At 53.2% G+C, this 22,659-nt stretch overlaps 8 protein-coding genes across 9 annotated transcripts; 4 read left to right on the top strand and 4 right to left on the bottom strand.

Annotated features, from left to right (window-relative positions):
• Window positions 1-392: 392 nt before the first annotated feature.
• CKM354_001186900 (uncharacterized protein) lies at window positions 393-2,124 on the top strand (the record flags this gene model as incomplete). Its single annotated transcript, XM_044807375.1, has 3 exons — window positions 393-539; window positions 603-674; window positions 733-2,124. 3 exons carry the CDS (start codon window positions 393-395, stop codon window positions 2,122-2,124), a joined length of 1,611 nt encoding a protein of 536 aa, XP_044663310.1.
• A 1,270-nt stretch (window positions 2,125-3,394) lies between these two features.
• Window positions 3,395-5,254, bottom strand: CKM354_001186800 (uncharacterized protein; the record flags this gene model as incomplete). The annotated part of the gene is made up of 1 exon (XM_044807374.1): window positions 3,395-5,254. The coding sequence occupies one exon, from the start codon at window positions 5,252-5,254 to the stop codon at window positions 3,395-3,397; it is 1,860 nt and encodes a 619-aa protein (XP_044663309.1).
• A 1,145-nt stretch (window positions 5,255-6,399) lies between these two features.
• Window positions 6,400-7,404, bottom strand: CKM354_001186700 (uncharacterized protein; the record flags this gene model as incomplete). The annotated part of the gene is made up of 1 exon (XM_044807373.1): window positions 6,400-7,404. One exon carries the CDS (start codon window positions 7,402-7,404, stop codon window positions 6,400-6,402), a length of 1,005 nt encoding a protein of 334 aa, XP_044663308.1.
• A 1,331-nt stretch (window positions 7,405-8,735) lies between these two features.
• On the top strand, window positions 8,736-10,556 carry CKM354_001186600 (cleavage polyadenylation factor subunit MPE1; the record flags this gene model as incomplete). Its single annotated transcript, XM_044807372.1, has 2 exons — window positions 8,736-8,907; window positions 8,965-10,556. The coding sequence occupies 2 exons, from the start codon at window positions 8,736-8,738 to the stop codon at window positions 10,554-10,556; spliced, it is 1,764 nt and encodes a 587-aa protein (XP_044663307.1).
• An 807-nt stretch (window positions 10,557-11,363) lies between these two features.
• On the bottom strand, window positions 11,364-12,280 carry CKM354_001186500 (uncharacterized protein; the record flags this gene model as incomplete). Its single annotated transcript, XM_044807371.1, has 2 exons — window positions 11,364-11,861; window positions 11,924-12,280. The coding sequence occupies 2 exons, from the start codon at window positions 12,278-12,280 to the stop codon at window positions 11,364-11,366; spliced, it is 855 nt and encodes a 284-aa protein (XP_044663306.1).
• Window positions 12,281-12,606: 326 nt separating this feature from the next.
• Window positions 12,607-13,957, top strand: CKM354_001186400 (uncharacterized protein; the record flags this gene model as incomplete). Of its 2 annotated transcripts, none has more annotated exons than XM_044807370.1 (4): window positions 12,607-12,668; window positions 12,722-12,824; window positions 12,877-13,878; window positions 13,931-13,957. In XM_044807370.1, the coding sequence occupies 4 exons, from the start codon at window positions 12,607-12,609 to the stop codon at window positions 13,955-13,957; spliced, it is 1,194 nt and encodes a 397-aa protein (XP_044663305.1). The 2 variants fall into 2 exon arrangements, with proteins under 2 accessions (XP_044663305.1, XP_044663304.1); XM_044807369.1 differs by having other exon boundaries at window positions 12,607-12,672; window positions 12,738-12,824.
• Window positions 13,958-15,361: 1,404 nt separating this feature from the next.
• Window positions 15,362-18,910, bottom strand: CKM354_001186300 (uncharacterized protein; the record flags this gene model as incomplete). Its single annotated transcript, XM_044807368.1, has 1 exon — window positions 15,362-18,910. One exon carries the CDS (start codon window positions 18,908-18,910, stop codon window positions 15,362-15,364), a length of 3,549 nt encoding a protein of 1,182 aa, XP_044663303.1.
• Window positions 18,911-20,720: 1,810 nt separating this feature from the next.
• CKM354_001186200 (uncharacterized protein) lies at window positions 20,721-22,551 on the top strand (the record flags this gene model as incomplete). Its single annotated transcript, XM_044807367.1, has 2 exons — window positions 20,721-21,371; window positions 21,427-22,551. The coding sequence occupies 2 exons, from the start codon at window positions 20,721-20,723 to the stop codon at window positions 22,549-22,551; spliced, it is 1,776 nt and encodes a 591-aa protein (XP_044663302.1).
• Window positions 22,552-22,659: the final 108 nt, after the last annotated feature.

Raw genomic sequence — 22,659 nt, 5'->3', positions numbered from 1 at the left:
CACAGTCGCTTGTGAAAATAGGTTCGCGCCTCTCTGCTTGGAATTGTCTTGGACTTTGAACTTGTGATGAAAAGAGGATGCCGTCAACTTCATGTCGCAGGGATGCCAGACAGATCCCGTCAAATGCCGATTCCCCATGGCACGAGATGAGGAGTTCGCGCATGCCGATCTGCCAAGAAACGCGGAGAGTGTGCAGAGCGTGGTGTCGCATATGCAGATCAGTGATGTGACGCGCCGTGCTGGAGTGGCGGCCGTCGACTTCATCTACCGCTCGCGCCTCCCAACTCTTCTGGACCGGTTCCAAAAGCCGTCATCTCAGGACTTCTCGTATATAGTCCTCGTCGAGGCACCATCAGCAGGGATCCATCATCCCAGCAGCTTTGACCGAGAACATGGCTGATACCAAGACTGCCGTCGACATGATTGAAGACCACGAACCGCGAAAGGGCAGCATCACAGTGAATGCAGATGCTGCTCTACATGGAGACAGAGCGCTGGCGATGATTGGTGATGAAAGAGTTAGGTTGACAGAAGAAGATGTATGTGACTCTGATGGAAGGAACTCCCAGTCACGCACGGGCCAAGCTGATACAGACCCGCAGAACAAACGTATACGACGAAAGACGAACAAAGTGATCTTGACCATCCTGATCTGGGTGTACTTTCTTCAAATCGTAAGTTCCAACGCTTGCTTCGACTCTAGAATTCAGCGCTCACCCCCGACCCTTCTAGCTGGACAAATCAGTGCTTGGATATGGAGCAACCTTCGGAATGAAAGAATCTACTGGTCTTGTGGGTAATCAATACTCTCTCGTCGGCAGTATCGCACCCATCGCGCAGCTGGCTTGGCAACCATTCTCGTCCTATCTGATCGTCCGAGTACCCCACCGGATTCTTATGCCCGCACTGGTCCTGGGCTGGGGCATCGCTCAAACATGCATGGCATTCGCCTTCAACTACGAAGGACTACTCGCTGCACGCTTCTTTCTGGGACTCTTCGAGGGTGGCTGCCTGCCCTTATTCAGCATCATTACCTCGCAATGGTACCGCCGAGCGGAGCAACCCATTATCGTAGCTGCGTGGTACAGCACCAACGGTCTTGCTACGATCGCTGCTAGTGCATTGAGCTTTGGTCTCGGACATATCAACTCTTCGGTCCTGGAAAGCTGGCAGATCATCTTCCTGTTCGTCGGTCTGGTTACGGTCATTACAGCACCTGTTGTATATTGGAAGCTTGACAATGACATTCCATCAGCACGATTCTTAACTGAGGAGGAGAAACCGCAAGCGATTGAGCGTCTGAGAGCCAATCAAACTGGTACTGGTAGCCGTGAGTTCAAGTGGGGCCATATCAAGGAGCTGGCCCTCGATACCAAGACGTACCTCTGGATCGCGCTATCGTTGCTTCTCAACGTTGGCGCTTCGGTAACCAACGTGATGGGGCCAACTCTCATCAGTGGTTTTGGATACGACAAGTTTATCACATCGCTTCTCAATATGCCGTTTGGAGCCCTGCAGTTCATCATGATTCTGTTCGCTTCATGGGCCGCGCAGAAGTTCAAAACCAAGTCACTGATCCTTGTAGTGCTTGTTCTGCCGGTCGTTGCCGGTCTGGCCATGCTGTACACCATCTCTCATACAGACTCGAACCAAGGAGCGCTTGTGGCAGGCTATTACCTTTTGGCCTTCTTATTTGGCGGCAATCCTTTGATCGTCTCATGGGTCGTCGGCAACACTGCAGGCACAACCAAGAAGAGCGCTGTGATGTCAGTGTACAACGCTGCTTCATCAGCTGGCAATGTGATAGGTCCGTTATTGTTCAACTCTCGAGATGCTCCAACATATAAGCCCGGTCTGAGAGCCGTGCTCGGAATCTTTGTGGCCCTCGCAGCATGTGTGCTGCTTCAGGGCGCCAATTTGATGTTCTTGAACAAGTTACAAGAACGGAAGAGAGTCGCAAATGGCAAGCCAGCTAAGATCAAGGATCTGAGTATGTCGAACGAATATCAAGACGTGGACGATGCCGCGGACTCGGAAGCGGGAGAACAGCACGCGAGGATCGGAGACCAGGCGTTCCTCGATTTGACCGATATGAAGAACGATGAGTTTGTGTATATCTATTGAAGCGGGTCTTGGGACAGAAGCGTGATAGCATTTAGCAGTGAATTTGACGAACTTGGCAAAACCAGCCTCATGGACAGCAAATTCTCTCTCCCCTGCACGAAAATCAAAACAGAGACTAGGATTTGAGACTCCGTACTCCTCTAACCTGGGCATTCGAGTGCCCTTTCGATCTTCGTATCTCCGCCTTGTGTAGCGGAGCCAAGGCCCTTTGTCTCGACAAGCGACAAGCGAGGCGGGCTCAGGAACTTGTTCCTGACAGCGGTCGCAAAAGTCTTCCTACTCACATTCTGAATGGTGAGATCCCTAACCGGGGCTATCTCTGAATGCAATTATCTCTGAGTGCAAGCGCCTAACTGGGTTGGCTCTCGATTCATCAAGTGCTTTGCTGATCGGCTTAGCGACCTGCGCTTGCACTCAAAGGTAACTGCACTCAGAGTTGCAGTAATTACATTCAGAGGTACATAACCACTATCAAACGATATGCAAAGCAGAATCCCGCCCACCACGCGAAAGAATACATGAAGCATCCTATCTCTGACCGCTCGCATGCATCTCGGCCGCCAAGTCGGCAACCCCATCCCAACCACGGCATCACGGCAACAGCAGCAGGATTCCGGACCCGATTTTCTCTCGGCTGCACAATATCTGCAAGAACGTCACAAACCGGGGGACCGAATCATTGGTACAAGCTCCCGACTGGAAGATTGTCCTTGTCGGTCTAGTGGGAGACTGCATTGGTCGGCATTGGCGGATATTATAGACTCGGCTTGGTTTTAGGCATGTGTGTTGGTATGCTATCTCCCCGCGGTACGCGAGAAGGGAGAGCAGAGTGCCGCGCCGATGGATGCGTGGCAGAGGATTGGGGATGTATTGCGTGTTTCAGTTAGCCTTGTTATCTTCTTTCTGCCGAACAAATCAGGCGATGACTGTGCGCACTGCATGGTGGATGATATCAAGGTCAGGACGGAATGACACGATCGCTGAGAAATTCGGTATGGTTTTCTCTATTCATGCACAAAGGATGGCATAACTGCTGGACAGGGTCGCGGGGCATGTGGGAAGTTCGCTTCCTGACATCGTAATCATTGCTGTTCCAAACTGATCCCGAGCTCTGTGACTCTGTGCTATGAGTACAATAGGTATTTCCTGATGCCTTGACGCCTCGCTGAAAGCAGATTCCCTCGTTTTCTTCAACCCGAAGCGTGATCACAAATGCCAAAGCGACAAATGCACCTTGATGAAACTTTGATATAGCACGAACGCATGTTGTCTAAGGATCTCTTCCTCCCATGACCTTCGCCGCTTGCACAGCCTGCATCTTGTTCTGCCATGCAGCTGCAGGCTGGAATTTCTTGACTGTTCTAGCCTCCTCCAGGCTGTAGCCTGGGATGCGGATCCCATACTTGCGCTCGAGCACGATTTGAATGTCACGAATGTCGAGGGTCTGGTTGGGTCGCATCTTTGCAAGCTTGCAAGCGTCTCCAAGCACGCTATCCGTGAAGTCATCGGCGAGCTCCAGCATGACCTCCTCCACCTCAGGACTTAGAACGTTGGACGATTCGCTATCTGAGGCTGCTGGCGCGGCGCCAGTCACTTGTCGTACGAGCTCGTCCAGTTTTCGCTTGCTCAGCACACGGTCGCCTTCGCCCTCCAGAGTGAAGGGCGGCGGGCGCTGTATGCCCGGTTGCTGCATCATGCCGGCATTGTTATATGTAGGGCGCGCAGGCGGACCAGGTACGGGCTGCTGAGTCTGTGGTCCGAGTTGGAGGGTTTTCGGGATGGGGAATTTGGTATTGGCGCTGCTTTGCTGCGTTGTCTGCAAGTTTGGATAGGTGGGCGTATTCTGCTGCGACGTATTGTTCGGCTGCGTGCTGAAAGGGAGCCCATTGGGCATCTGAGGAGCCTGTGGGCCCTGTTGCTGGGGTTGGTTTTCGCGATGATAGGACTCGGCAGCGGATGCCATCGCAGCTTGGTGAGTAAGAGGCTGTGGCTGCCGACCATTCTGTCCCGCACTGTTGGGCATCGCTGTCTGCGGCGCGCCGGACTGCTGACCAGCGGCAGCCTGATTCGGGATGCTCGTGTTGATCTGCGGTGGCCGTTGCTGCTGCATCTGCGAGCCCATGTTATTCTGCTGTGGAAAATTTTGCTGCTGCTGCGGTTGCTGCTGCGGTTGACCCGAGCTCTGCGCCATCTGCTGTTGATTTGCGGCTTGCGGCGGTTGCGCGTTCTGTTGGTTTTGAGAAGCGCCTTGTTGATTCTGCTGGAAGCCAGCTTGTGGCTGTGGCGGAGAAGGCAAGCCATTTGTCGGCTTGGCGTCGGGCTGTTGTTGTTGCGACGTAGCATTATTCACTGCGCCTTGCTGAGTTGCGGGACGCGCTTGCTGAGCACCATCGGCTCTGCCTTCGCCACGTGCCTTCCAATTGTTCCAGTTCTGATTCACCGTAGCAACCGCCTGCTTTGCGGCCTCGAAATTCTTCCGCATATTCTCCGGTACCGGCTGTTGTGATTGCTGATATCTGCTGAGCTGGCTCTGTACGCTACGCGCCTGGTTCAGAATCTGATCGCGCTTGGCGAGGATGGAGTGCGCTTGGTTGCGCCAAGCTTGCTGTTGCTCTGCAGGAATTGTCAACACGACGTTGTCGAGATCTTCTTGCGATTTTGGCATGAGCTGAGGAAGCTGTTGTTGGTTTCCCATCGCATTGCCGCCCTGCCCTCCTTGGCCTTGCTGTCTCGCGCGAGCAGCCGCCTGAGCCTGCGCCATTTGCTGCTGGGTCATCTGACCCGCCTGCTGGCCGGGCTGTTGTCCCTGCTGTTGCTGCGACATCTGCTGTGGCTGTCCGCCCTGCTGTGCCGGTCGCGGCTGCTGGTTCTGTTGTCCAGGCTGGCCCTGCGCCGAGTTTGGGCGATTCCTGTTCGCAAGTTGAGCCATGAGCCGACTGCTCGCGGTACGAATCTTTGTCTCTGCCTCTTTGCGCTGGTCACTGCCTTCTGGGCTGTTGTTGAACTGATTCCATATCTGTGTTAATCCTTGCTTATACTGGAGCTTCGAGGGAGCGTCAAGGAATGGCAGCTGGTCGATCTGCTCTGGTCGAATCATGACCGGGTTCCCAGAGCTCGGAGGTTGCGCCATGGTCACGTCGGCTGCGGCTGATAATGATGGTCGGCGAGTGTATGTGGTCGCTCTATGGCGTAACGGATGGTGGGACGGACGGAAGATGGGCGGGCGACAGCGCGGTCACGATTGAGAAGGCCAGTCGCACCGATCGCCGGGCGTACAAGCACAGCTTCGTCAACGATAGACCACCGATTTCGAGGAATGTCCAATCAGTCGCAGATCGTGTGCGTCGTGAAGAAAGCGGCAGACTGTTCGGTCTTGAAGCAGTCGCGTGTTTGATGCACGGCTACGTGAGGTCTGAAGTGAGGCCGTAATCCACGCCAAGATGCACCGTCACGAGGCTCACATTGCGGCTCACGTCTACGAGTGTCAACGGCACATGCGAGTTCACGGTCGCTGAATCTTGTGAAAATCGTGCCGTATGTGCTAGTCGAGGCAGTGACATGGAACGAGTTCGGCGGGCTTGGGGGTGCAATTCACATTTTGAAAAGTCTATGAAAGTCATGTTTCGAAGAAGGACAAAGCACTTGCTGCTCATCACACGCTGTGAATACATCCGCCTGCTGTAGCAGACGAATTGTTGCAACGGTCTATTCTCTATTGGTACATTCGGACGCCTTTGCCGATGCTAAATCTCGGACAGACGCCTGACTGCAACGTCACAATAGCTCTGACCCATCTGCGTCGCTGCGTGCCGCGTAGAATTGCAAAATAAGCCATAAAGAGCCTTTAACCCCAATGGAAATCAATTTCGATCGGACTTCCTGCTGGTGCTGAGCGAGCTTGTAATATGCAGCAGCAGATATGTTGCTTGCCCTGTACCACGGAAAACTGCCAACCTTAATTACTGATCGTGGCAGTCCTTTCGAGACGGCGAGTTCCAGCAGGAGTCTACTGCTGGAAAGCAAAACAGAAACCAGGACTGAGACTCCGTGCTCCTCTGCCGTGGAACTCGAGTGCCCTTTCGATCCTCGTATCTCCCCCTGGTGCAGCGTAGCTAAGGCGCTCTGTCTCGACAAGCAAGACAGCTGCGGGGCCCGGTTCGCGAGAGAGATCGCAAGCAAGCGTATTTCACAATTTACGGTTTGCCGCACGCATCCAGGGAGTGTCGCGTTCTGCAGCTTCGGCAGCCAAGTTTCTAGATCTGCAACAAGTGACAGCTAGTCGACTCTTGTGTTCGAAGGTGTAACATCAGGAGAAATCGCAAAGACTTCATCCTCCAGCCACTCTCGTACTTCGTCCCACGGAGCCTTTCTCGTCCAGAAATCGATCAGTTTTGTGCTTGCATGCACAGCGTCAGTGCACCCATCCATGTCTTCGTATACTGAGATATCAGAGACGTTGACATTGTCGAACTCTTTGTCTCCAAAATCGTACTTCTGATGCTCCTCCGCATTCTGGCCTCGAAAAGAGTGGAAGTTCATGATCCTTCCATAACGTCTAGGGATGCTGTCGGAGAGCAATTCGCGATGGCAATGGCCGCGAGCATATGAGTCTTGAATGAGGTGCAAGCAACTCCCCAACGCACGGCGATCATGCATCACTTTTCGATACGTGCCGTTCGTTGTGAGCAGCGTGTTGACCGTGTCACTCTCATTCGGTATTGTTCCCTCATCAAAAAGGTCGCGTAGCGGGTACGTCGTCTCAGTTCCATCACCTATGGTCTTGATGTCGCGAAGCTTCACTTCGTTGGTGATCTCGCCCAGAGCAACCCGATACATGATCTGTAGCCACATCATGATCTCCCGTCGCGTCTCTTCGGGGGCTTCTCCTGGAACCTCGGCCATGCTGTGTAGGAATTGCAAATCCCCGAAATGTGATCGCGCGATGAGATTCTTGTGCCCTAGCCATCCATCCTTCGTGCAGTCGGCATCAAAGATAGCGCCATCGGCGAACTGCACTGCCCAATCTTTCCCGATGCCACGACTGTAGTTCTCATTGCTCGGATTGAACCACCCTTGGTTGTTAAACAGCAGATTTGAAGGATCATCATTCCAAACAATCCCGCGCAGGAACTCCAGAATATCGGCTTGTTTTTCAAGAATCAGATTGAGGTATGTTGTCGCTGGATCGAGCTTGAACTCGGAGTGTATCAATGCTGCCAGCGTGATTGTCTCATGGACAGGAGGATGCCTGAACGGCCCAAGGCCGCCGCCAATGTACATTGTGCTCAAAACAAGTCTCGAGGCTGATCAACGTATGGTGACGAGGTCATAGCGAATGACGAAAGTTTTGTGAAATTGTTTCGGGAACGTCCGGCTAGGATATTGCTGGGCTGAAGTCGGGTAACAGATCCATGATAAGGAGCATTGGCTTCGACCCAGTGGTCCTAGATGGATGAGTCAACGAGGGCTATATACTTCTCAATAGTTTGCAATTGCTTCACTGCCAATCAATATCGATTATCCTACCATGTGCGCCAAGGTTGCCAGCCGCGCTCTGAGTACGCTGCGTCTGTCCATCGACGCTGACACAAAACAGAACGAACCCCAGTAGAGGAGGTGATAAAGCTTCTTGCAGAGTCTGGTGCTTGTCGAAACGCCTGTGCCAGACTGTAGACATGGCTTGTGACATGCGGCGTTCCGAGACTGCTCGCGCGTGTCTGACCATCGTGAATACAGGTAGGAGAAGCAACACCTGGCGCATGCGCACAAATAGCGCGACCGTGACTCTGACACTGGCGCAGAGCACGCCCTCGCCAATATTCCTCGCTGTTGGCGCGAGCCCACACGATGATGCAGTGAGAACGTGTTGGTGTTGGTCGCGGTAGCGGCAGTCACGTTTTCGGCGAGCGGAGATCGGCGCTAGTGGGCCCGGTCCGCCGGCTTTGTCAGTTCTCCGCAAGCGCTCCTTCTTCTTCACTGCGCCTCCATCCTCGCTTCTTCCACCTCCTCTCCACCGACCACCATTACCGACAACTTCTCTTCTTCATCAAAACCTCTGTCGGCACCATCCGACAGCCACCGCGCTGCGGCGACACACCAATTCGCACATCAGCGATCGCAAGACTGCAAGCACTGAGATCCACCGGACGCCGCGGCTGTCTGACGCATCAGGCGCTGATTCATCAGGGTAAGCTAGCGAGACATATTGGCGAGCGGCAGGCAGAGGAATATCAGAAAGACGTTGGGTTTGAGTTGAGACAACACTGTCGACCACAGACAGCCTCCTTTTTGCTTTCGCATACTCGTGCGGTGCACTCGAGGTCGCACTGCGTCCCGGGTGTCATTCAGCCGTTCTTCAAAAGACAGCCAGCGCGCCTGGTGTACCTGTCGCAGGCAGTTGCTATTGAATACAAATCCACCTTCCACGGTCGTGCATTTCTGAGCTAGTCGGCAACGCCTTCTGTTCACTTGTACACCACACTTCCCTCAGTTCTACTGCATCGTGTAAATTGCGCCCGCGCAAGGAACTACATTTCTCACACAACATCGACAGCGCGAGACTCTCGCTTCTGGCCCTCTGGCACTGGTAATTGCAACCTCAGATCGCCACCATGTCTTCATCCATCTTCTTCAAGTTCCGCAATCAGAAGGACCTCACGCCAATCGCATTCGATGGCAGTAGTCTTTCTGTGTTCGAAGTGAAGCGCGAGATTATGAAGATTGCTCGACTGGGTGATGGCAAAGACTTCGACCTGGACATTTCCACTTCTGACACCAACGAGCGTGAGTCTCTATTTCCTGATTACGTCTCACGTGACTTTTCACTGACTTTGCAAACAGTCTATGATGACGATACCACCCAAATCCCGCGGTCGACCACAGTCATCGCGAGACGTATGCCTGCGGCTAAGAATGGTGCTGGCCGGGCGGCTCGATACGTGACTGGCTCCATGCCCCTTCACGCGAAGAACTCACATCGCACCGAGTCGAACTTGAGAGGTGGCGTTGGCAAGAATGCTTCTGCAGCGAATGGTGTCAAGGACATGAGCTCGATGACGGAGGAGGAGAAGTTGGCAGCTGTAATGAATGCTAGCAATACCCAGTTCCAAGCAGATCTTCAGTCATCTGCGAGTATACCAACGAAGCGCAATGCTTTCAAGCCAGCTGCTGTGCCCGACAAGCCGCTGCCTCCGGGATATGTCTGCTATCGCTGTCGCAAGAAGGGACATTGGATCCAAGCATGTCCTACTAACAATGATCCCACCTTCGATGGCAAGAAGCCAAAGCGCACCACAGGTATTCCGCGTTCTATGCTTGAAAAGGTCGAGGAGCCCGACACCGACAAGGAGCTTCCTCAAGGTGTCTTCATGAATCAGGATGGTGATTACGTCCGCGTCAAGACCGACGACGCCACCTGGCAGAAGATTCAGGAACAGCAGAAGGCTGCTGCTGAGAAGGCCAAAGAAGCGGCGGCAGTTGATCAGGAATTGATCGATCGTGGTCTTCTTTGCACTCTGGACAACCGTCCATTCACTGTACCCGTGAAGACGCCATGCTGTGGCACCACATACTGCAATGATTGCATCGAGAACGCACTGGCCGACAACGACCTCATCTGCCCAAATTGTGGTGAACAGGCACTGCTTGACGACCTCAAACCAGACGAGGAAGCGCTCAACAAGCTCACAGAGTACGACGCTGAGAAGAAAGCTGGCAAGTTGCAGAAGGAGAAGGAAGCGTCCAAGAGTCCCAAGCCTGAGGATGCTGCAGCTCCAGGATCACCAGATGCCAAGTCGCCAGCGTCTGCGACTTCAGCCTCAAAGAAGCGAAAGGCAGATGACGAACTCGACAATACGCGTCGCCCAAGCAACCCAGCCAACACGACTACGAGCTCATCTCAGCAAGGCACGCCTGCGACCGCTGCTCAGACGAATCCGACACAACCGCAGCCGCCAACGGCACCAAAGAACATGACCGAGTTCGTCAACCAAATGAACGCCATCTCCGGTACTATGGGCGGTGGTCAAAATGGTATGAACTCGTTTGTCAACCCAATGATGAACCAAATGATGCCAATGAATGGCATGGGCTTTGGCATGGGAATACCTCCCATGATGAATCCGATGGCTATGATGAATGGCTTCAACCCTATGAACATGAATGGAATGCCATTCAATGCGATGAACGGCATGGGAGGCTTCAATAACGGCATGAACGGCGGTATGAACGGCGGCATGAATGGAGGCATGAACGGCATGAATGGCATGAATAACGTTCAGCAGCCATGGATGAATGGGCCTAACCGCAACGGAGGAGTACCCACGGGACCCGCAGCCGACAATGGCGGAGCCTACTTTCGTCAGCCTGTCAACCCGCATCGCCACAACAATCGCAACCGACGACAGAGGAGCGTGGACTACAGAGAAATGTAAATTGGCCAGTCCACACCTCGAAGGACACGAAGGAAGAAGACAGCGTCGAAGCAGTGACCACTGGCCCTAAGACTCTGCAGATGATCTTTGTCCACATGGACAGACAACGCATTACCTCCGGGTCTTGTCAGCACACAGACTCCACTGCGGTTTGAAGCAAGACGGGCACAAAAGATCCGGCGGCTCACGACGACCACTGGCCTGAACAAATCATGACGACAAGCACTGAATAGAAAAGGAGAGAAAACATTGATTTCTGATTGCGTTTTAGCGAAGGCGTTGGGGAACAACTCAGAAGCTCGGCAATGGCTAGGAGCTTTTGCATGAATGACATGATGGGTCCCGCAAACGGATGGGTTAACAGCACGACTCTCTACTACGACAGCTCAAGGGGCAGACTGCATGGTCGTGCACTCGGTGCGCGAAGAATGTAGGTCGCTACCTGCTAGAAGGCGGCTTAGCTAGCTGCTGAAGCAGGTACTTTCACATATAACCTGCTCAATGAATAAAATCACATATTTGCATTTCCCTCTTCGATTTTTCACATTCCTGTGATCGTCTGCCACCTGTCTGTTACTGAGGGCCGTCGGCGGATCGCGTTGAAGGTCAGCATGCTTTGTACATGTCTCACGTGTGGTCTGCTGGAAACGCTCATGCTATCACAAATCGTTGATCTGTATCGCTGTTCATGTCATGCTCTTGATATCGGGCGAATGCAATATATCATCACAAGCCCAGTATAAGTACAAACGTACGCATTTTACGCGCACGTCGTCACGAGTACCTGTTCTCTCTCCACACCTCCACCTACTCCAAGTTCGCGGTGACGTTCGAGAACTCGCCCTTCTCCAGCTTCGTCTTCCAGAAGATGGGGTTCGTGTCCATGAAACCGTGCTTCACCCAGCCCTCTTCCTTGACATGGTACAAATTGATGAAACCACCGGAGAAAGCATCTCTGTGTGTCGCAGCCAAAATACTTCTCTTGCCCAGTTCCAGCGCCTCCTCGTCCTCGAGATCGTACTTGTACTCTGCATCTAGCACACCGTAGGCGAATGTCTGACCAGATCCCACGCAGAACAGGTTACCTGCTAACCGTGTTCCGTCGCTGTCGATGTAGTAGAGTGCGGGTCCTTCACTGGGTGTCACACCTGCGCACATGGTTCCCATGCTTAGGCCCATGCCTTTGTAGCTGTAGACGAGGTTGGCGAGGATTTTCGATGCGGCGGCGACGGAGATGCGGCGCTTGTGGCGGAGCTCGTGGAGTCGACATTGCATTCCGAGGTAGGCGAGCCAGTATTGACAGTCCTGTGCGCGGTTCGTGTTAGCAGCTTGTTGCTTGGTGTCTGTTTCATCAGGACGAGGCTTACAGCAGCTCCTCCAGCCATAGTTCCCAGCAGCACAGGGTTGATCTCGATGACCTTCTTCACGGTCTGACTGGCGATCCAGTTGCCTGCTGTTGCTCTCGAATCTGTGGCGACGATGATGCCGCCCTTGAAGCGGAAGGCGAGTGTCGTTGTTCCGTGGGCGATCTTGATGGGGCATTGTGGATTGGTGTGGTCGTCGGTCATGGCACGCAGCCAGGCGGCATTGTTGGCGACGGGCGGCAGGGCGAAGTTCAGTGATAGTTGCGGTTGCAGATCGAGTGCGAGCTGTTGCTGGTCTTCCTCGCTGTAACCCTCGTTCTGGAATGCCGGCCGGCTGTACTGAGCCACCAGCGCGTCCATGGTGGAATGTGTGGGTATGTCGGGGCAGTGGAAATGTAGAATGTATCGAGACCGTCAAGCTTCAGCTATGTTGTTTGATGGAAGAGACGGGCGTTGATGTGAAGGTGTTCGCTGTGATTGTCCAGCGCTGGAGCTCTCAAGGCCACAGGCGCGACGCATCACCGCGCTTGTGCACGGGCCATGCCATGTCTTGAGCACCAGCCAATAGCCACTTCTGGCGGTCAACCTTTCACTGCAAAACATGATATTTCTGCTATCGTCAATAATGCTGGTTGCTTCAAAGTCGTCTACAGGGTGTTTGGTGGATGCAAGCAACGGCCAGCAACATGGCTGAAGACTGGCGCAAGGCCATCTCTTTCAGCGATCGGCTACAATGTACTACTGAAATGCAAGTGAGTATCCTTCCGACTTGGGCGGCAGACGGAGACTGACTTGCTTCAGTATATCCGCATACAAGACAGCAAATCCAGGATGTCATCACTCGGAGGCTTCGACCCAAGCAAAAGCGCGAGAGGAACTTGCTCGCAGAACAGCACGATCGCTGGTACGTTGTGCCGTTCATTTGATCGAAACTGTGCAAAATTGACCTGCTCTAGGAGGAGTACCACCAATTGATCTCTCGTAGTGTACAAGAGTTGCTGGTCTCCGGCGCACCTACTCCAGCAGGAGATCTCCACCTCAACGAGCATCACTTTCCCAACCTTCCAGCAAGTGGTGCGACAATTGGAAGATACACGAACGCCGAACATTTCAGCGATGGTCTGTTCTCAGAAGTCTACCGCGCTCTGGATCCAGAACTTCCCCCAGAGAGTGGAAAGTTGAGGATGGTGGCGCTCAAGGTCACCAATCCATCGGTTATGCAACCACCGCACGACTCCATCCGTGAAGCTCGCATCCTGGAGAAGGCCACCAGTGAGCATATCATCTTACTCATCGAGACTTTTCGCCAGTCAGACGGCACCTTTGTTCTGGCGTTTCCGTACATGCCATTTAGCCTGGATACGCTGCTGCGTGAAAGGCGTCTCGACCCTCAAAGCTGCAAGACTATCATGCGAGATGTGTTTTCCGGTCTTGCTCACATACATGCTTTGGACATCATCCATCGCGACGTCAAACCTTCAAACATTTTGCTGGCTACACCAAATGGCCCAGCATATCTCGCCGACTTTGGGATAGCTTGGTCCGCCAAAGACAGCGCATCAGAGGGCTCGGACGAAAAGATTCTAGATGTAGGGACTACTAGCTACAGGCCACCCGAGCTTCTCTTCGGGCACTCGGCTTATGGGACGAAGCTTGACATTTGGGCCGCTGGATGTGTCGCAGCGCAAGTCTTTTGTTTGCAGGACAAGACGCTGTTTCATGCCGGAGATCTAGGGAGTGAACTTGCGCTGATCAAAAGCATGTTCCAGACTCTAGGCACGCCAGATCTCACTACATGGCCTGGAGCAGAGGAAATGCCAGATTGGGGCAAAATGAACTTCACCAAGTATCCAGCCAAACCTTGGGATGAAATATTGCCTGGGGCAGATTCGCAGGCCAGAGACCTCGTCAAGCAGTTGGTTCAATACGAGACCACGTTGCGACCGACCGCTGATCAGGTGGGTTCAAAATACTTTCAAATCTTACCTTTGCAGAGCTGACTAGTTGCAGACGCTAAAGCACGCGGCACTGACCTGAACAAGTTGTATTCATGCATCTCGTTCACATGGTTCCTGTGCCGCAGACCACAGCCACTAGTCACCACGTTTCGATCAGCAGAAACAACAGCCATCGCTCAGCGGCATGCACCCTCCGCTTCCGCGCATCGTCGATCAACAGTCTCTGCTACAGCTTCTGGTATTCTTCCGTGCGCTGATCCACGCCACATCTTCCTTCAAGTGCCCAAACGGCACTCTATACTGTCTTGGCACAGGCATCGCCTCGAACTCAAATTCGAAGCCAAGCTACAGTAAGCTATAAGAAGCGAATCTGCATGAAGCAGAGCTCGTACTTCACGTCGGTCTCCGATTGACAGATGCGATGATGTATCACTCCGTACAAGCAAGTAGGTCACAATGAATGTAATAAATGAACTGAATTGCCGTCTCATTGCTGCTTGCGGAGCAGCTACCCTTCCGAACTACTGACTTGTTCAACGAGAGACTACGGAACAACAATGCTCTTCACCACCCTCTTCCTGTTCACCCTTCCATGGCTCTCTCAGACGCTTCCCGTGGACGACCCCTCTTCCGTTGAGATCCGAGCAGCGGGAGGATGTGGTGAAGGCATGCATGCTTGTGGCGGAGGCTGTATTCCTTATTTCGTCAAATGCGGACAGCAGTAAGTCCATCGTCTGAGTTTCGATTGCAGTTCACTTGGCCTGAGTAATCTCACTCACGCGAATATTGGTAGTCTCTCCGACGAGAAACGCGACATTTACACCGCTGAAGAGAATCTCGCCCCTCGAGACGCTGCGGGAGGTTGTGGCGAGGGGATGCATCCTTGCAATGGAGGTTGTCTTCCTTACTTTGTTGGCTGCAAGTAAGTCTATTTTCTCAATCTCATGATTTCCCGGTATCAATATATATACACCACAACATCGGCCTTTCAACTTGCCCATTCTGTTCAAGGAGTCTATCTGACAAGCGTGCTTCCAGTTCCTCCGGCAAACGAGACTTCTCTGAAAGTGAGACTGAAGAACTTGCACCAAGGGCTACTGGAGGTGGCGGTGGTTGTGGAGAGGGAATGCATCCTTGTAATGGAGGATGTATTCCTTACTTCGTGAGTTGTGGTTGAGGGAAATCATGGGAATCGCAGAGGGACTTGAGTGAGATGGTGCCAACTGAAACCATCGTGGAATCGTGGTAGACAAATCGTAAATGAAACCAGAACACGTTATCTACTCTCTCAAACCAAAGATTAAGTCATCTATGCAGGACTGCCAATTTTGTCTGTCGTCAATAGTCAAAAAACCATCTATGTCGCTCAGAAGAAGCTGGGGTTCTCCTCCACAATTATCATTCCAAGAACGGCGCTCCGACACGCCTGATCATTAGCCCACACCCATACAAAGCCCTGTTGAAAAGGCTGATCTGTCGTGAATTACAATCTGATAAGTTGCTCAATGGTCTTCGTCCAGTTCTCCTCTCTGCCCATTTTACCGACCAAGGCGACAAGCTCATCGAGTGCTGTTTCGGCTTCGCGCAAGCTCAAGTGTTCAGCATCCCAGCTGAAGCTCAGTGCCACGCTGCGCTTGTCATCAAGTAAGAAGCCGGTGATCGTGAGACCGTTGTCCATGCGCGTTAACATCTGCTGGAACTGCAGACCTTTTGGATTCTGCGCAGTGGGAGCAGTAGGCAACCAGTTGAAACTTTGGCGCCGAATTAAAGGTAGTAATGATTCGGCGTCGCGTTCGCGCTCGGCGAATGTTCGAGTATCGTCCTCAGAAAGATGGTCCCGTAGACGGTCCACAATGCGGAAGAAAGGTGTGTGCGCGTATGCGCTGTTTCGCTCCTCATCCTTGGTGACTTGTTGCATAAAGGACAAGACTGACTTGGAGCGTCCAACTGGAATGCGGTCGAGGACGTACTCAGTGGTGCAACCGGAAACGTCGAGAGGGTTGCCAGTGTATGCCTCTCGCTCAAGTGCGCTGTAGTCGGAGCTGAAAGGCCAGGTGCGGGCCGCGTTGATTGTGCCAAAGATGGCTTCTTTGCCTTGCGTCTTCGCCACGTTCATCACGGCGATCGCAGCCTTGACGAGCATGAATACTGGAACATTGTGCTCTGCCTTCAGACGAGTAATATCTTCGACCTTGACCATTCGGCGCACACCCTGTTGCGCCCGCACTTTGTCCGCTTGGCCGACAGAACGTTCTCCCTTGCGGGCTCTTGTTCCGTTCCATCGGCTCCAACCCAGATCACTGCCCTTGAACCACTCAGGTGCGCGCTGCGGAGGCCAGAGCGATGTTTCAGGGGTCGTTGAGATGCCTTGATGCTTCTCGGACCAGTACTTGATCCCGCTGTCGGCCTCTGCGCCGTCGCGATGGTCGAAGAAGGCAGTTGCGTAGTCTTTGAACTGTGCATGGGGAACGATCTCGCCTTCTTTGGTAAGCAGAGTGACCACATCCTCCAGCCAGAGCTTGGTCATGCTCATGTCATTGACAGCGTGCGAGACGACCATGACGAGACCGGATGTGCCATCGCTTCGTACCTTCGCAACGTGAAACTTGACTAGTGGACCTGGCGCGCTGGCGTTGTCGTGGACTGGGTGGTCTAGTAAGAGCTTGTTCAAATCGTCCTTGGTATCGACTTCCCAGCCAGTAGTCATTGATGCTTTCAGCCACTCTTCTGTAGGGCGAACAGTGGCCAATAGCATGTCTTCTCCCAATGGAAAGCCCATCGATCGCATGGTTGGATGGACTTCAAGAGACGTCTTGATCGCGCGTTCCAGCGTGACCGCGTCAACCGGGGCGAAGTAGCTGAATCGCAAGTTCCATGAGCATGGCCGAGCACGATTGAGGAAAATGGCATCCCAGTCGGGAAGTGGTATCACGTCTTCTACATCAGCCCACCTCATGCCATGTGGCGCAAGGACACATTCAGCTCCGTAGACGGTTTCCCAGAACACATCCTCATCTTCCCGGCAATGTGGCATATCGTGTATTGATGGCGGCCCCTCGCGCTTGGGCTGAACGGCCACAGCACTCTTCAGCGGCCTCGTGTCGATCAGATTGGCCTGATCCTGAATGGACTCACAGTTCTTGAAGTCTTCGACAGTGATATCTCGCCCTAGTTCCTTCTTGACAAGGCTGGACAGCTGCATCATCATCAACGAGTCCGCAAAAGCATCAATGAGCGTCGATGGCATCAACCCATCAGTACCGCTGATCATTTTCCAGATGTTGATCAACTGTTCGACAGTAGAGCCAGACTTGTCAACGTCCTTTTCTGCCTCTACCTTGAGATAATCGCGGACTACCTTGGCGAGTTCCACTTTTCTGATCTTGCCTGATGCTGTGGTCGGCCAAGCGCTCAAGCCAATGTCATTCAAGCGCAGAACAAGCTTCGGCGCAAAAGCTGCACCAAGATCACGTTGCGTGTCATTCTTCAGCTCTGCCAAGTTGGCTTTCTCACCCTCGGGCTCGATGAGTATCGCAATGGGAACCTCGCCGGCCATGTCATCGGGAGCGCCGACAACTTGGACTTGGAATACGCCTGACTTTTTGCTCAGGTAGTCTTCGATGCTAGCTGGGGAAATGTTCTCGCCACCTCGAATGATCATATCCTTGTACCGGCCAGTGATTCGAACAGCGCCATCTTCGTCCATGATAGCTTGATCGCCTGTGATGATCCATCTGGTTCCTTCCTCATCCACGTAGAAGTCCTTCTTTGAGACACGCGGGTCCATGTAGTGCGGAATGACCTGAGGACCGCCGTTGTGTAACTCTCCGTATTGACCTCGAGGAAGAATGTCACGAGTGCCTGGTTCACAGATCTTGACACAGGTCGCTCGCACAGGTCGTCCGGACATCACCTCATTGTTTCGCAGCACTGAGCCTTCATCGACAGACCAGGCCATCGTTCCAGGAGATTCAGTCATACCATAACTTGTACTTGATGGGACTTTGAGCGTCGACGCACAGGCCTCGATCAGGCTTGGCAACACGCCAGCTCCACTGATATCGATGCTAACCAACGTGCTAAGATCGGTCTGAGAGAAAGCAGGATGTGAGAGAATCGCCTGGGCGGTCGTTGGTACCAGACCCATGTGCGTTGCTTGGAATTGGTCAAAGCACTCGAGTGTGGCTTGTGCTTCGAAAGAATCAGAGGGATAGATGACCATGGCTCCACGAAGCCAAAAGCCCAAAGACCAGCCAATGCCATAAGAGTGGAAGCCGGGGAGGTGTTGTACAAAACGATGTCCACTCTCAACCTTCTGAGCATCCATGTAGCCCAAGGCTGCATTAAGGCATTGGAAACTGGTCAATGCGCAAGGTTTCGGCAGAGATGTCGTTCCGCTGGTGAAGAGAATGACGATCGTATCATTTGCTCCAATCACGTCTGGAGTGTGTGGGGGCGTCAGCTCACCGGACATCACGTCCGACAGTAAACGCCATTCTCGTTGAGTTGCGCCGACTGGATTGGACAAAGTGATGCGTGTGTTGATGGAGGACATCAACTTCTCTGTGAGATTGTGCTCAAGCTGATTCGCAATGATGAGGTCAGCAGTGACTATCACCACCGGCGCCACCAGCTCGAGCATGTGATTGATTTCATCCGTTCGTGTTGCCGTCTTCGGGTTGATAGGCACGAAGGGAGAATGCAGGTATGCGCAAGCCCAATAGAACAGGGCCCATTCTGCTTGATTGTTGATAAGCGCCGCAATGGGTCTTCGTTCAATCGGGGTGATGCTGTTCAATGTCGTCGCCAATCGCCTGGCTCCGCGGTCAAGGTCGGCGAAGGTCCATTGAATGTAGTTCTTGTCGCTGTTCTGGCCGCCGATCCAGCGGAATGTGGTTGGCGTTTGATGCTTCGCGATCAGTGCCGTTGCATGAGGCCTGGCGCTTACTGTCTCTTGAAAGAGCTGCAAGTGAGAGACGGATTGATCATCGATGCGCGGACCATATTCGAGTGACAGTGGTGTTCCGCCCATGGTTGCTCAAGCGCCCGGATTGCGTTTCACACCGCGATAGTAGCAAGCGATTTTGGGCTCGAAGTGCAGAAGGGAAAGGAGGACAGAATATGTACCTTGCGGGTTACTGCTCATGACCGCTGTCAGTCTCCGCCCACACGTGCACCGCGACCGTGCTGTGAGGTAGGGCCGTCATGATGCATATTAGCCTCGCTCGACTAGCGAAAGGGCTAAACATAGAGGTATCTCATAGATACGTACGCGACGCGGCCAGGAGGCGCTGTTCGAAGAGAATCCCCAAAACTCGCCAAGGTGCTCGTTCCGGCAGCCATTCCATGTCCGTTACACAAAGAGCCACAGGACATTCAAGGGCGGAATTCCGACGATCCAGCACGCGGACTAGCCGCTTCAGAGCTGTGGTGCATCTCTTTCTGGAATGTCGCCAGGTTCTGCCTGCACCCTTCAAGCAATTTTTCAATCAGAAACTGCTGCAATGCGGCCGATAGGCCTGTCGTTTGGGTGTTCGTCTACTTGGTGGAGCAAACGAGACCCGCAATATGGCAGGCCCCTTAATAATAGTGCCGTCCATGCTGCTCGGAGGTGTTTGCTACAGATATCTGCGCCACCTCGGCGATTGCGGACAGTCGGAAGCACTTATGCTTGCGATTGCTTGTTCAGGCAGCTGCCTGGCAGAGGGTGTATTGAGATCTCGGAGAGATGCAAAGGCGTTGGCAGATGTCATGCGTGGTAACCGAGAAAAACAGAACACGAGGTTGAGAATGGCATGATAAGGTGATGGTCCGCACGTTCCGGCGGCGCGGACCGAAGCCAACCAACAGACTTCGACTTGTGACGCGTCCTGCGACTCTTCAGAACACCTCTGCTCCCGTCAATTCTCACGTCTGTCTTCAAAGTCATCATGTATCTGCGACCGAACCCCTTGCACAACTCGCGTACCTCCAAAATGCAACCCCAGACCGCAAGACACTTTGTGCAACGAGCGTACAGAGCGTGGAGGGTGCGACGAGGGTGACAGGGGCCTGCGTGTCTCCAATAGATTTCTTGTTGTTTGGCCCACCCTCATATTGACGCTATCGTTTATCATGCATCGCATCTCGCGCTAGAAGACGAATTGCCCACGATGTTGCTAAATGTGTCTCCCAGTGGTGGGCTCTCTGCACGCGCTCGTGTATCGCGCCTTGCGATCCCAGGCTCCGACGCGGCGACAGGCTCTTCGAGAAAAAGCTCGCACTTCGCAAACACGGCACGCTGCAGATCCTTCGCCATGTGGGAAGAAGTCCACAAGTGTGCCTTTTTCGTACTGCTTGACCTGGCACGACGATCCTTTGGCCTCAACTTATTCCTCATCCCCGTCCGATAATTGCCCATCTCAAGCGCTAGAGTCGTTCGTCCATCATATACCGGCCCATCACACCATCTCAAGCATTTTTCGCCTCCTCAGCGACTTCTCATCCTCGCTATGCCCTGCAGTTGAACGGGTACATCGGGTCGCATATCAACCCGACAGCTTGACGTTTGTGCGAAACTGGGCACGGTTGGTGCAGTCCACGTGTCGATCGCGCTCACTGTTCGAACTCGTCAAGCCGCAGGCAAAATTTAGAAAGAAACGGGACCTTGCCTTGCGCAGGTGCACGCTTCCACTCCATCGGTGCTCGGGGCGTTTCGTCTGCGAACCGGCGGAGCTTTGCGCAAACAGTATCTCGTTTGTCTGATACCTTCACTCGCTGGAAGCATTGGCCTTGCTTCCGAGCTGTCTGGCAGAAAGACATTGTATCAGAGAGTCCTCACATCATTGGACTTCTGCTTCACCATGGCACATGCACGCGATGACTCCTTTCATTCCCCTTTGCGGGGGACACCTTTCCATTCGCGAGGCCCGTCAACGGCATCTGACTGGAACGGGAATTTCGAACGACCGACTACCTCAGATACGAACAGACCTTACAATGTATCAGACTTTGCAGAGTCCAGGCGAGGGCTGATTCTGCCTGGCGTTAACGAGGGCTATCGACCTGCCGCGACGAGGCGGTATGACGAAGAATGGCGACCGAGCCCGACGCAAGGCTCTTTCAGCAACTTGGCTTCTCCCACGCGGCAAGCATTCCTACCAGATGGCACCACACCTCCGGTATCCCCAGGTTTTCACCCCGGATTCCCGCGGCCAGAGACACCGGGCTCGCCGTACGACCCTCCCTCACATGGATCACTGAGCTCGCCACTCGCGGTACCAGCCAATGTTGCTCACTCTCGGAATCAGAGCGAATTCAATGACAAAACGTCTTACGATGAACGCTTCAGAGCAATTCCGCAAGACGAAGGCTCATTGCCACCTAAAGCGATGGCCAAACCACCCGGTCCTCCTGGCGGTCCACCTCCTGACGGCGGAACGACCGCATGGCTCCAAGTCCTAGGAGGCTATTTCCTCTTCTTCAACACGTGGGGTCTCATCAACGCCTTTGGTGTAAGCACGTGATTCATCAGTCAAGTTATCAACTCCCAACTGACACTTCGCACAGGTCTTCCAAACGTACTACAAAGGCACACTTCTCACATCAAACTCAAACTCTTCGATATCGTGGATTGGAACACTGACCTCTTTCTTCCTCTGTGCTTCACCAATCAGCTGGGGACCAGTCTTCGACGTTGGGAGTCCACGAATATTGGTTTTGTTTGGCTCGTGCTCTGTTGTCTTCGGCATCATGATGACCTCGCTATGTACGGAGTACTGGCAACTCATACTTGCGCAAGGCATCTGCTGCGGTATAGGTGGAGGCTGCTTGTTCATCACAGCAACTTCAATCCTACCCAGCTACTTTTCATCAAAGCGAGCACTTGTCATGGGCATCTCAGCATCTGGCTCATCGTTGGGAGGAGTGGTCTACCCAATTATCTTCACCTACGTTCAACCTACTAGCCTAGGATTCGGATGGGCAGTGCGAATCATTGGCTTCATCGCGATCGTAACTCTGGCAATTCCATGCATAGTCATTAAACCACGCGTACGACCTCCTGGACGCAGGAAGATCTTTGATGCTTCAATCCTCAAAGAAGTCCCCTTCCAAATCATGAACCTAGCGACATTTTTCGGCTTCGTGGGACAATACATCCCCTACTTCTTCATCGAACAATTCGCCGCAACGCACGATCTGGGTCTCGAATTCTGGATGCTCATCTTCCTCAACATCGGTTCCATCCCTGGCCGAATCGTACCATCTTACATCGGAGACAAATACTTCCATCCTTTGAAAGTTCTAGCCACGACGACAGCTTCAGCTACGATTCTCGCTTTTTGCTGGATAGCGATCAAAGACAGCACAGCGGGCTTGATCGTCTGGTGTTTCTTGTATGGATTCTTCTCTGGCGCCTTCGTGTCGCTTCAGGGCGCGGCTGTGGCTAGCATGACGAAAGACCTTCGCACAATAGGGACACGATTCGGGATCAATATGTTCGCGGGAGCATTAGGAATCCTCATTGGTAGTCCCGTTGGCGGAGCAATCTTTCCAAGCTCATGGCCAGGCGCGCAGAGTTTCTGTGGTGCGACGCTGGCATGCGCGACAGCGTGTATCGTTGCTTGTTGGTTTGCATGGCAGGCGCAGCTGAAGAAGGAAGCTGCGACGGGTGAGAAGCTTGAGATGCGGTAATGTGGATCTAAAGGGATAATGTTTCTGGTTTAATGTTTGAAAGGTTGATGTTCCAGAGCTCACATCAGGACGTGGTGTCAGTTTTGCAAGCGGCAGGATCATCAAGCT

The sequence above is a fragment of the Cercospora kikuchii genome, assembly GCF_019650295.1.
Source record: "Cercospora kikuchii DNA, contig_00008, whole genome shotgun sequence".
Classification (NCBI taxonomy): domain Eukaryota; kingdom Fungi; phylum Ascomycota; class Dothideomycetes; order Mycosphaerellales; family Mycosphaerellaceae; genus Cercospora; species Cercospora kikuchii.
The sequence above is the reverse complement of the archived record's forward strand: the minus strand, read 5'-3'. Positions and strand labels throughout refer to the sequence as shown.